The 12,969-nt window shown below is 37.2% G+C and overlaps 1 protein-coding gene and 1 pseudogene across 1 annotated transcript in view; one reads left to right on the top strand and one right to left on the bottom strand.

Moving 5' to 3' along the window:
• Positions 1–698: 698 nt before the first annotated feature.
• Positions 699–11,318, top strand: LOC137725257 (sulfate transporter 2.1-like; annotated as a pseudogene).
• A 964-nt stretch (positions 11,319–12,282) lies between these two features.
• Positions 12,283–12,969, bottom strand: part of LOC148690588 (protein NEN4-like) — a 1,665-nt gene continuing 978 nt past the window's right edge. The window contains exons 4-5 of the mRNA XM_088686776.1: positions 12,726–12,908; positions 12,283–12,637 (exon numbers count right to left, since the gene is read on the bottom strand). Coding sequence (XP_088542902.1) covers positions 12,545–12,637; positions 12,726–12,908 — 276 coding nt within the window. The 3' untranslated portion in view covers positions 12,283–12,544. The remainder of the gene's footprint in view (positions 12,638–12,725; positions 12,909–12,969) is intronic.

Raw genomic sequence — 12,969 nt, 5'->3', positions numbered from 1 at the left:
GTGTTGAGCAGTGTATGCTTGAGGTGTAGGAAGCAAGGGAGGGAGATTTGAAGGTGCTTGACCAGAATTGAGAGCTTGATAGGAGTCAGCAGGGGAAGATCCTTGAGATTGTTTCTTGCGAGCAAGTGCCATTTCTTTGCTAAGTAAGAGGCCATGAAGATCATCAACACAAGTATCAGCCAATCGATATTGAACCAAGTCCACAAAAGAGTCATATTCATCAAGAAGGCCATTGAGAATGATGAGAAGTAGATATGATCTTCAACTGGAGCACCAGCCGCAGCAAGAACATCAGTAACCTCCTTGATGCGCTGCAAGTACTCAGAAATTGAGGATGAACCTTTGGTTGCAGATTGAAGATTCGTGCGCAGCTGATGGATGTGAGAATGAGAGACACCGCCAAATTGTTTCTCAAGTTTAAGCCAGAGATCACGCGCAGATTGAACACCAACTGTAAATGGAATTAGATCTTCAGAAAGTGTGGAATTGATCCAGATGATGATGTTTTGATCCTTTTCGTATCGGAGATCGAACTCCATATTCGGAATCAGAATGAGATTTCCAGAAATATCAGTAAGAAAATGAGGAGGTGGAGGTTCATATCCATCAACGATGCCGGTGAGTTTGTAATGGCGAAAGATCGGTTCAAAGAGAGACCTCCACACAAGGTAGTTTGGCGCCTTAGCTTGGTTTGAATCATGCTACCAATATTGTTGATTTCACTTCTTTTTCCCTCAATGATCCAGAAGTTACAAGACCCCGGGGGTGATCCTATAGCTTACACCAAGCTCGTCCTCACTGCAACTTTCTTCACCGGTATTTTTCAAGCTGCGTTCGGACTCTTCAGGGTATTCGACTGTATTGGATTAGACTATGCGGAGTATTAGGGCTCTTTAGCAATGACTTAAGCATCGTCTATTGTACATGTGCGCGAACTTGTCCAAATATTTTTTCGGATATTTCTTAAACTTAAACTTACCCTTCTTTTATCAGATTGGGATTTCTTGTGGATTTTCTTTCTCACGCTCCAATAGTAGGGTTCGTGGGCAGAGCAGCCATCATAATCGGTCTTCAACAACTAAAAGGATTACTTGGGATCACTCACTTTCCAATCAATACTGATATTAAAAGAAAATGAATGATTGGAGAAAAGTAAATGAATGATTGATATTAAAAGAAAATGAATGATTGGATATCCATATAAAAGTTATCCAATCATTCATTTTCTTTTAACTTCAATTGCAGTGGAGTCCTCATGATTTTATCATTGGCTGCTCATTCCTGTGTTTCATCCTAATCTCTAGATTTCTGGTGAGTAACACTTCGAACGTGTTAGCTATTATTGTTTTGCAAGCTGTTGTTCTAATTAATTAATGGGGTAACTATTTATCTACTCTCCTATCCGTTATACTATCGACTCTGATTGTTTATCTAACACGAGGAGATAAACATGGAATTAAAATTGTTAAACACATCAAAGATGGCTTGAACCCTAGCTCGATGAATCTGTTACAGATGAACAGCCCCCATGTTGGGGATGTGGCTAAAGTTGGGCTCATAGTCGCCCTTGTTGCACTCACGGTTTGTATCATATATATTACTGAACAACAAATTAATGAATGGTTTACTAATTTTTATATTTTGTCAAAATACAGGAAGCAATTGCAGTTAGAAGATCTTTCTCATCCATGAAAGGGTACCACATAGATGGAAACAAAGAAATGATATCAATGGGATTCATGAACATAGTGGGATCCTGTACTTCTTGCTATGTTGCAGCCGGTAAGCATGGATAGAAGAGTACTGACTATGTGCAATATTCTCACCGAACTAACAGTTGTACCATCCTTCTAACACAAATTGCTTCTATTTACAGCTCATTTGACCATGCTTCTCTAGGACACACATTTTCTTAATTATCAGTGTTTTTTCTAAACAGTGTTTTTGCTAAAAGCACTTTTATTCTTAGTAAAACAGTTTTTTCGCAAAACTGCGGAAAGTATTTTTTCTTATCTTAAAACGATTTTTAATTGCACTGTCAGACAGTACCACATGCTCAGTTGAGATGCTACAAATAACTTCATCAATAAGAATGATACTTCATCAATAATAATTCAGTTCCTTTTCGTTTATATCATGATCATGAACAGGTTCATTCTCAAGTACTGCCGTAAACTTCAGTGCCAGTTGTGAAACTCCAGTGTCAAACGTGGTCATGGCCATTACTGTGATCATCTCACTGCAGTTTTTGACAAAGCTCTTGTATTACACACTAACAGCAATCCTTGCTTCAATTATTCTCTCTGCACTGCCCGGACTTATTAACCTGAGTGAAGTCTACAAAATTTGGAAGGTTGATAGGCTAGATTTCTTGGCTTGCATTGGAGCCTTCTTTGGGGTCCTATTTGCGTCCGTGGAGATTGGCCTTCTAGTTGCGGTAACATATAGCTCTCTTAATTACTTTATGTGTGCAACAGTAGATCGATGCATATGTTTGCATATATAATCCATGTATAAAAGTATGACAGGACATGACCCTTTTAATTATTATTTTTTGGGTCAGCTAATAGAACACATTTTAATTAATCACAACTCTTAGCCATATGTTTACCAACTTTCCAGAAAAAAAGAAAGAAAAAAGCACCACTACTTTGGAAGGTTGATAGGGTAGACTTTCCTGGCTTGTATAGTGCTTGATGACTTTCTCTTCATCTCACAAAGTATTGTTTTGTTCCCTCACCTCAATCATCGGTCACTCACCGTCAACTCCCCCATCCCTCCCCATCACACCTTGTTCTCCTACCTCCCTCCTGCTGCCCTTCATCTTTCCCAACTCTGAACCATGATTTAGATCTACGAGTATTGGGCTCTATCTTGAATGAAGACCCAACCCGCACAGCCCACTGTTGATTTGGCTTACCAGAAAAATTGGGTGAAGTGTGGAACGATTCACGACAGAACAAGGGTGTTTTACACACCCCCTTCGCCCTCCCCCTCCCCCTATTACGTTTGGTGACTTTTCTTGCAGGTGTGGCTATGGTGGCTTTGGCTCTTGGTGGATTGATTTGTGCAATACTCTCAGATCTGGGTCTTGGTTCGGGTGCATTTTTCTGTTTGGTGTGATGTCTTTCTTCGCAGGGGTAACGACGATTGTGGAGGTGGTGATTGGTTTTTGGCTTCAGGATTTGAGGGTTTCACTGTTTATTGTTTCTTTTGTAGTCTACGGTTTCAAAAAACTGAAAACCAAAAAAAATCGAAAACCGCACCAAACCAAAGCCGCAAAAAACCGAACAGAAATTGCCAAAACCAAACCGAACCGAATTTGGCCAGTTCGGTTTCGATTTTGGTTTTTAAGGTCCGAAAATCGAACCGGACCGAACCGAATAAAAAAATTCATAAATAAATAATCAAAAACATGTTAGCATCAAGGTTTGAACCCCTAACCTCTAGGTTAGATAGTTGCTTCAAGGCAACTTGACTATAAGCTTTATGTTGTTTTAATTGTACCGGTAATTTATATATAGGTTTCTAATATTTAACGCTTTATAAAATTTCTTAAGTTACAAACCCTAGCCATCACTCACACTCCCATTTCAGTTTTTCACCTTTTCTCAAACTCTTTCCCTCCCCTCCACCGCTTCTTCCTTGAGTCTCTGCCTTTGCTTCCTCAATCTCTCTCTCTCCCCTTCCTCTCTTCCTCCAAATCACTCTCTCCAGTCTTCTCCAGTCCTCCTTACGGATTCCTTCTTCCAAACCATGATTTTCCCTCCCCCCCCCCTTTCGAATCGGAACCCCTCCGAATTGGGAGATTCTAATCCGGGTTTTCCGATCTCTCACAGGTAATTTTCGAATCAAAGCAAATATGATTTATATTGTGATTTTCTGTATTTTTTCTTTTAATTATTTTGTTGGGGTTTTGCATATTATAATCTTCCAATTTGGCAACAGATGCATTAGTGTTGCCATGGCTGACGAGAGGTTTGGGACTAAAGATAAACCCCTAAGGTAAAAATCTCTCCTGGCTGCTATTTAGTTCTATTGGGTTTATTTTCATGGAAAAATCAAAGATTTAACACATGCATGCGTTTTCTCTGCGAGAGCTCTCAAATCCATAACAAGAAAGATGCACCGACATCCAATAATGTCAGATCCATGGCCAATCGTCCTAGTTCGTATTCACTTGATGCAGAAGTTCCTGCATCTTCACTGCTCAATCGTTGCAGATTTCTTCCAGATTAAAAAAAAAATTCATGGAAAAAATCGAAAATAAATCGAAACCGAACTGAAAAACACCAAAACCGAAAAAAATTGAACCGAACCAAACTGAACCTAAATTTTGGTTCGGTTTTAGTTTTGGCAAAAAACCAAACCGTTTCAAACCAACCTAGCCCTAGCCTACGGGCCTAAATCAGTGTGGGCCTCTCTTTATAGCTGAATTTGTAGCTCTCCTTGTTTGGTCTTGTCCTCTATCTTATGTTTGCTTTGTTGTGTAGGGCTTTGTGCTTTGTTTAGGTTTAGACATTTCTAGCACAAATTGTATCTTCCTTTCATTAATGAAGCTTCATTTTCCACTAAAAAAAAAAAAAGACACATAAGATAGATATCTACGTAAGTGAATCTCAACCAAATAATAGTGTCAAATGTATCATTTTGTGCAACATTACTTTTGTAAAATAAGTAAAACAAAATAACAATGCCCAAAAATAACTAAAAAGTAGATGAGTGGGATACGAGGAACGAGCAAATAATTTTGAGGTGGAACGCAAACTATAAATTCTTTTATCACACGTAGCCAGTTTGGTACGATATCATTTCATATTCCCATACATAGAATAATTTATCTTGTTCCTAAGAGATAGAAGCATATGATTAAATTAATTGAATTGAAGGCATGCCTTTTTTTGGTAAATATTTCTAGGCACCTCTTCCATGAACCGTGTTTCACATGTCAATTCTAGATTTTCATCTTTTTTTTGTCACACAGTGGCAGATCCAGAAAAAATATTTCAGGGGGTCGCATGTAAAAGTTTACAAAAAATTTTAGACATATAATAACCTTAAAATTAAACCATAGTTTTATCATTTATAACTTATATAACAAATAACAATACAAGTTACAATAGTCCCTGACATGATTTCATATTTTGAAAACGTTGCATTATAGCTTCATTGTCAATGGACGAAAAAACATTGCTCTCGATATAAACCGTCATGCTATCACTCAACCATTGATCTCTCATTCGGTTACGCATTGGAATCTTCACAATATTCATAGCAGAAGAAAGCTCTCTCCACTGAAACAGTAGCAACTGGTAGAACCAAAGCCAATGTAATTAGCAAATACACATGATTATATACTCTAATCCTCCCCGTCTCCACCGTTTTTTTTTTCTTTTTGTTTTTTTTTTTGCAAGGTTACCAATTCCTTTCAATTGAGAAAATTCACTACCTGAACACATATCAAGAATATAATGCCCAAGTTGATCTTCAAGTGCCAAGAGTTGACAAGTAGTAAATTCATTCGGATAAAATGAGCAAAACAAATTAGCTTTTGTTCATCAAAAGCCGAGAATGAATCATTCGGGCTCAAACTTGCTAAACAAAGAAGCAACTCTATATTTACCTCATCAAGCGACTATTTAATTAATTCCACAAGTTGCTTATCAACAATAGCAACAAAGAGCTCCACATGATAATGATGGATGTTTGTGATTCTTTAAGCTCTACGCCGTGATCTCCCTTGAGTAACATATCCATCATCCATGTGTTTATTTTTTTGGCTCTTGGTGTTTATGTTTTTTATTAAACTAAGGGTCCAAAACTATGTCGTTTTGACAAAGTAATATTTATTAAAAGGAGAAAAAAAAAAACAAAAAAAAAAAAAGAAGAGCCAGTCTTACAATTGGAGGACATACATGAAGCCAACTCCAATCTTTAAAGGAGCACAACCGTAATTATCCATGAACATTCACCGAAGTTCGGAGGGTCAGCACTCAAGTTATCCATGGACATTCACTAAAGTTCAGGGGGCCACCTGACCCCCATGCCCCTCAATGCATCCGGCTCTGTTGTCACCTACTAATCAAGGATACATATATAGTCACTTTTCGCTAAATTTGATATCAAGAGTTGAGATTAAAACATTTAAAAGTACATTCATTATTCTTATTCTTAATATATTCAATTCCTAATAGGGAACATTCATAGGTCCAGGTGACCAAAAGAATATTTCAATTGATAATCTCTTTTATTCAAATACAACAATCTCCAAAAGCATTTTTTTATAAACATTTTCATTACTTGGGAGAACATTGAAAATTTTATCAAAAAAATGACATGTTTCTTGGAATAGCACTAAAGTGTTAAGATTATAAATCCTACATCGAGGAAAGAAAGGGCATTGTATGTGCTTATAACTATCAAGCTACTCTCCATATTGCCAATCGGTTTTTTGGTGACCTTAATTTCTTCGAAGAATTGTTTATAACTTTTAATATTTTAAAACATTTTTTATGTTAAACATTATGAGAATCATTTTAAGTTATTTAGTCTCATAGAAGTAATGCTAAACATACTCTTACTATCTGATTCTGATATTTTTACCACTGACAAAATATATATGCATCTATATATGTTTGGTAGGCATCTCTTTAACGATGTTTATGCACAAAAGATGTCTCTAACAGTTAATTGTATGTTTTGATCAGGTGACCATATCATTCACAAAGATTATTATCATCTCAATTCGATCGGGCAGAGAAACTCTTGGAAAACTTCCTGGAACTGAAACGTTTTGCAACATTGCACAATATCCTATAGCTGTTAAAATTTCTGGAGTCATAATAAAACGTGTCAAGTCTACGATGTTTTGTTTTGCAAATGCCAATTTGGTTAGAGAAAGGTATTTATTTAATTGTAGGAAAAAAAAAAAATATATATATATATGACACACCCCGACCCAGAAAGTCCATTTGGACCTTGAATCGAGCTGTGCTGGCCGACACCTGGAAGGTGACGAAGCCATAAAATGTGATAGTGTGCAAAAAGTGAATAAATTTGAATCTAAAAGTGTCTAAGTACAGGAGTGCGCTACGAGCGGGAGCGAACCCATTTCACACGCGATGTCAGAGCATAAGTAAGGTACAATAGTATGGGTAAGAATCATACCCTCAAAAATATCCATTAATACTAAGATTCACCACAGATTGTTGTCAATACGAACTCAGCAGCTAAAACCTGGAGGGCACCAAACAGAAGGTGTGAGTAAGCAATAAAACCAAGCTTCCCAAAGTTATTACCTCTCAAAAAGTAATGCCCTAATGTAAAACCCGTATCGTTTTCCATAAGACAGTACAACATATATACATATATCCAAACCATACTCAGAAATGACCAAAACCACGGTTTGCTATTAACTCCACCATACATTAATAAGTAGGCCAAATGAACTAAATCAATACAAAGTGATATATCAGTCAGAGTCATCTAAAATGACTTGTACAACTTATCCGTATCTCATCAATCATGGCTAGCATATAAGTCGGAGTCACCTCTAGTGACCTGTACGACGACTTATCCATATCTTATCAATCCTGGCTAGCATATAAGTCGGAGTCACCTCTAGTGACCTGTACGACGACTTATCCATATCTTATCAATCCTGGCTAGCATATAAGTCGGAGTCACCTATAGTGACCTGTACGACTTATCCATATCTCATCAATCCTGGCTAGCATATAAGTCGGAGTCACCTATAGTGACCTCTACGACTTATCCATATCTCATCAATCCTGGCTAGCATATAAGTCGGAGTCACCTATAGTGACCTGTACGACTTATCCATATCTCATCAATCCTGGCTAGCATATAGCTCAATAAGTATACCTGCACACGAGTCGGAACCACCTAAAGTGGTCTGTACGACAGGACTGGGTGTAAATAATTAAGCTCAAGTGCTACGATCACGTGAAGACTGGGTGAATAATCGCGGGTCACCTACGAGTCGGAACCACCTAAAGTGGTCTGTACGACAGGACTGTGCACCTACCTTGAATCCAAGGTGAGCATAAGGTGCGGGAGGTGAACATCACGTGAAGGACTGTGCCCTGGCCACGGGCGGGAGCACTAACACCGGGGTGCAGGTTTATGAGCTCTCAATGCATCTCAATATAACATGTGCAACTCATGGCAACCAGTACGACAGTATCGAAGTTGCCTAACACATAACTGTAGTCGTGCTATAACGCAATCGATTCAACTAGCACCATAAACTCACCTGAACTTACCTGGGTGTCCTGAGTTCACCTTTGCACTTGAAAGCATTCCCAAGTAATATACATATTGATATACTATGATGCAATCTAATACTCAACCATGTCGTAGCATGTTCAATTATAAACAATACAGTGAGAAGTGTACAATCAATAACGCCTTACTCCCAAACTACTTATTTTCAGGGATAATTATCCATGACGACCCAATTAACACTAATTTAGCTAACTAATTCATAAAACTAAAACTTGCCTTTACCAATTTCCTTCGCCTTACTCAATTTCCCAAGCAAGGCTTTTGTCTCAAATATTTTATGGCTGCATCTAACGTCTCGTTAGACTGCCTACGTACCCTAAATAGGGATCAAGCCATTCGTAGTTCATATCGTACTTCAAGCATTCACAATAATTATATATGAAAGTAATATACCTAATCAATTTAAAAGTGTCGATAGAACTTTTAATAATATGTACGATAAAAAGGAAAAGATCCACTTACTTGGAGTCCACGCTATGATTCTCTAGCGCACACATCGATGCGTCTTGAATGATCGGTCCCTGCCACGAAGTCCAAAAGTGGACGGAAGATGGTCAATTTTGCCCACGAAGCCGGCGGATGCCTAAAACTTCCCGACGTCGATTCGTCGTCTACGGTGGTCCAACGGGGTCAAGGTTGGTTGGGTTTTGCTCCTGGGATGATGGGCTACAAAGCCCAAGTGGTGGAATCGGCCATTGCTTTGCCGATTTGCCGGAAAATCGAAAAGGGTGGCCGGAGCACCATTGATTTTCGTCAACTTTCGTGGCCTCAAACCGCCTCATACCATGGTCAATCAAGGTGGTTCTTGGGTGGGTTTTGTAGAGGGGAATGAGAGCTTCAAGATGGTGGTGGTGGCATCGAAAAACTCCACCGGAGTTGGCCGGAATCGGCCTTGGAAGATGGGTGGTCGCGGGTTAGAAAAACCCACGGGAAAACTTCTTTTTTTTTTTTTTTTTTTTTTTTTTTTTTTCTTCTTTCTCTTTCCCCATTTCTGATTGGGCTTCACCTTAAATAACCAATTTCGAACGTCCGTAACTGTATCGTTATAATCCGGACTCGCAAACGGCTTTCGCCTATGCGTTCACATCCACAAGTATTACGAGAATATGTTAAAAGAATAAATCATACGTCTCTCTAGACGATGGTCAACGGAAGTCAAAGTCCTTGCCTCTAGGGCAATTTCGTAAATTCACGCTTTTAAAATAAAATAAAAACGTAAAATTTGGATCGGGTTGTCACATATATATATATATATATATATAGTATGAATCTTCTCTCTTTTTGTTTTTTTTTTTTTTTTGTTTTTTTTTTTTTTTTTTTGTGAATAAGATTTAATAAATCTTAAAAACATATATATGAAGATTAATATGTGTTTGTATTGTATTGTAAATGCAAGGATTGTAAGGTGGATAACTGCAAAGAAAGTGGAGGACACCAAAGGACATACCAAAGAGCCCATTCAACTCGTAATTCTTGACATGTCTAGTAAGTGGCTAAACGAAAAAAATTAGAGACAATGTCTTTAGAGTCTTAGATACTAAAACTATAGTCATTCTCGATGTCCATTTAATTATATTTATTCTTATAGAAAAAAAACCCTAATCTCACTAAATTCTAAGAGTAGTGATATTCACACTCTCATTCGCTCTTAATTTTCGGTCATCAGATTGAATGAATTATAAAATATCAATGGCAAAAGATTAATAACGGTGTGTGGTAGATAAAAGAATAAGTGTGTAAATAGCACTTTCCAATTCTAAACCCAAAATGATTAACCCTTATACATATCCCAAAAGACTAAATTTGTAAACTAAATTTTGTAAACTAAATGACATGAAAGTTGATGATTAGATTGTTATTTACATGTTGATTAACATGTTTATTTCTTATTGGTGACACATCATTTAGTTTAGCATGGACACAAATGTTTATACTATATGCTCATAGACATGCCGTACATAAGTGCTTGGTCCCATAAATAGTTGTGTTCAATGGTAAAAGAGCATAAATACGAAGTATTTGGCTGACATAAGAATGGACGAATGCCAAGAGGATCCTTTCCAGATTCTCTTTGTGAGGATCCCGAGGATCCTCCAATTACATTCGTTCATTGTACATCGTATGGTAAAAAATTATTGTAAATTTTTTTATTTAAAATTGAATATAAATAGTATCTGATGAAAACTAGTCGCACAATATACGACAAACAGACGTAATTGGATGATCCTTGAAATCCTCACAAAGAGGATCCCGAGAGGATCCTCATTCGGACAAATGGATTTCTATTAGGAAAGTACAAATTTCACAATTATTTAAAATTTGTTTGTAGGCCTATGACATTATTTTCTTTAATGCACTATCATTAGTCATTACAAATTTCAGTATAAGGACAGCTATTCCATTTAGCATATATGAGCCATTGACTGTACATATACAGTGTATATGCATATATGTATATATGTGTGTATACACACACACATATACATATATAAACATGCACATAATTGTGCATATATGCAGTTCAAGAGATTTATAACCTCCTCTCCTTTGATTTTCCCCTTTCTATATGACAGATTTGATTAACATTGATACATCGGGAATAGCTACTCTAGAGGAGCTGCGTGAGAATTTGATCTCTGAAGGAACTGAGGTAAGACATCGATTTTTCCCCGTTCAGGTATAAGCACGCGCACACGCCCTACATGTTTATATTATTATTATGGGAAAATTTGAAATAGGTCCAATTTTACAGACCACTTTTTGAAATAGATCCAATTTTTAGTGACTTTTGACTTTTGAAATAGGTCCAATTTTTAGTTAATTTGGACCCATATCAAAAAACCCCTATTATTTGTGTTTACAGTGTCCTTTGCGTTTTTAAACTTGTGACCTATCGCTTTGTATCTCAGTTAGCCGTTGCAATTGGGGAAAAAATTGGAGGAAGGGTCTTCATGACGGTCGGAGAAGCAGTGGACGCGAGATCCAGTGAAAAAATGGCCATCACTTGCTAATGCAAGTAGCTATACCTAAAGCTTTTGGATAAAACGCTCGATCTTTCTCATTTAGGTCTCTTGTTTGTCGCTTGTCATGTCTGCTAGCTCCCATCCCACTTATGTACATATATGTGTAGATGGGACACGTATGAATAATGAGAAGATGATTTCAATCTTCTCGCTCTCTCCTCGTTCACAAATAGCTAGACAATAAATGTTTGGCTTTATTGTTGCAACTTGATCTGCCACTGGCGCTAGGTTATATTGTTGTGGATTTGTGATACAATTGTAAGGGATGTGTGTAACATATTAATGCAATAAAAACTTTGTTCTAAGTAATGTTTCGTACTTGTAATGTAGTGATCTGTGTTTCGAATCGTATGTATTTTGCTGAATCTGCGGATGTAATGATGGGTAGTTATGTTGAGAGGACCAACAGTGAAGACTGGGTAAAGTTAATTTCCATATATCATTTGTGTCCCTGCCACTATGATTGGTTGGCTCAAACCACCATTGAAACTACTGCAACCGTACGAAGTGCCCAACTCAAGGGATAATATAATTGGGAGGCTCCTACATATGGTACGTAGTTAACAGGTTGTGTCCGCTTTGTATCAATTTGTGCTTCTATATATAAAATACTAGTTAACTATCTGTGTCAAAATGGATCAAACACAAATAAACTTCATTGTTTTCTTCACAGGATACTTCTTAAACTGGTTTTATGTATAGTATGTGCTAGAACCGAGTTACATGATGAAAACTCATTGCTCATTTATAATTCGTGTGAGCTAGTTGATGATGTGATGTGAAGAATTATCTCATCATATCAAAAATTTGGGTTACTCTCTTTTATTACCAATTACTTTGACGGTGCAACATCAACTTCCTTCAATATTCGTCTTTGTTTTAACTAATGTAAACTAAAACCCACTAAGTCGAATCAAGTTATGTACAAAGAAATAAGACAGAAAGAGGCAAAAAGAAAAACAGCCTTAAAAGGGCAGAATAGGGTGACTATGGTCTTTATTTAAAAAATAAAAAAAATAAATAAAAAAAAAGGTTGAATCAATTAATCGAAGATTAAGCTGTTGTTATTGTTTGCTAATTTATTTTCCTCCCTAAGTTCTGAAAGGCAAACATCTTTAACAAAAGCTTCTTAATTCTCCTTTCTGTGATTTTGATGGCAGGCAGTTTACCAAGAGGTCATCTGCAATTTGTTGAAATGGACGTCCTTCGCGGTCTCACCGTAGTAGGGAATGAGAATGCTTGAGGATGTTGTTAAGAGGCTGATTTCCTTGGGCTCTACACAACAGATTCTTTACCCTTTCTGTCATCTGCTTTCAAAATTCAAAATTAATGATCAACTAATCTCACTTTTATTAAGAATTTCAGTTAAAGATATTAGATTATAGTAATTAAAACCTTTGCCAAGCTCCCCCTTGAGGCATATGGAACAGCTCTATGAGAACCAATAGAAGCAGTAGTTGTTGGAGACTTGCGGCTAGTTTCTTCTCTGCATGGCAATTTCCCGCTACTTCTACTCCGCGTTGTGATCGTTGAAGAGCCAGGCCAGTTTCCATTTAATACACCGGGGAGGCTCGCTTCCTATTTCCACAACACCATACAAACATACAGAAACATCAATCACAAGGCTACTAATCAAGTC

Source organism: Pyrus communis, chromosome 15 (assembly GCF_041283825.1).
Source record: "Pyrus communis isolate YQ-2024b chromosome 15, ASM4128382v1, whole genome shotgun sequence".
Lineage (NCBI taxonomy): Eukaryota > Viridiplantae > Streptophyta > Magnoliopsida > Rosales > Rosaceae > Pyrus > Pyrus communis.
Note: the sequence above shows the minus strand (reverse complement) of the source record. Positions and strands in the feature narration are given on the sequence as shown.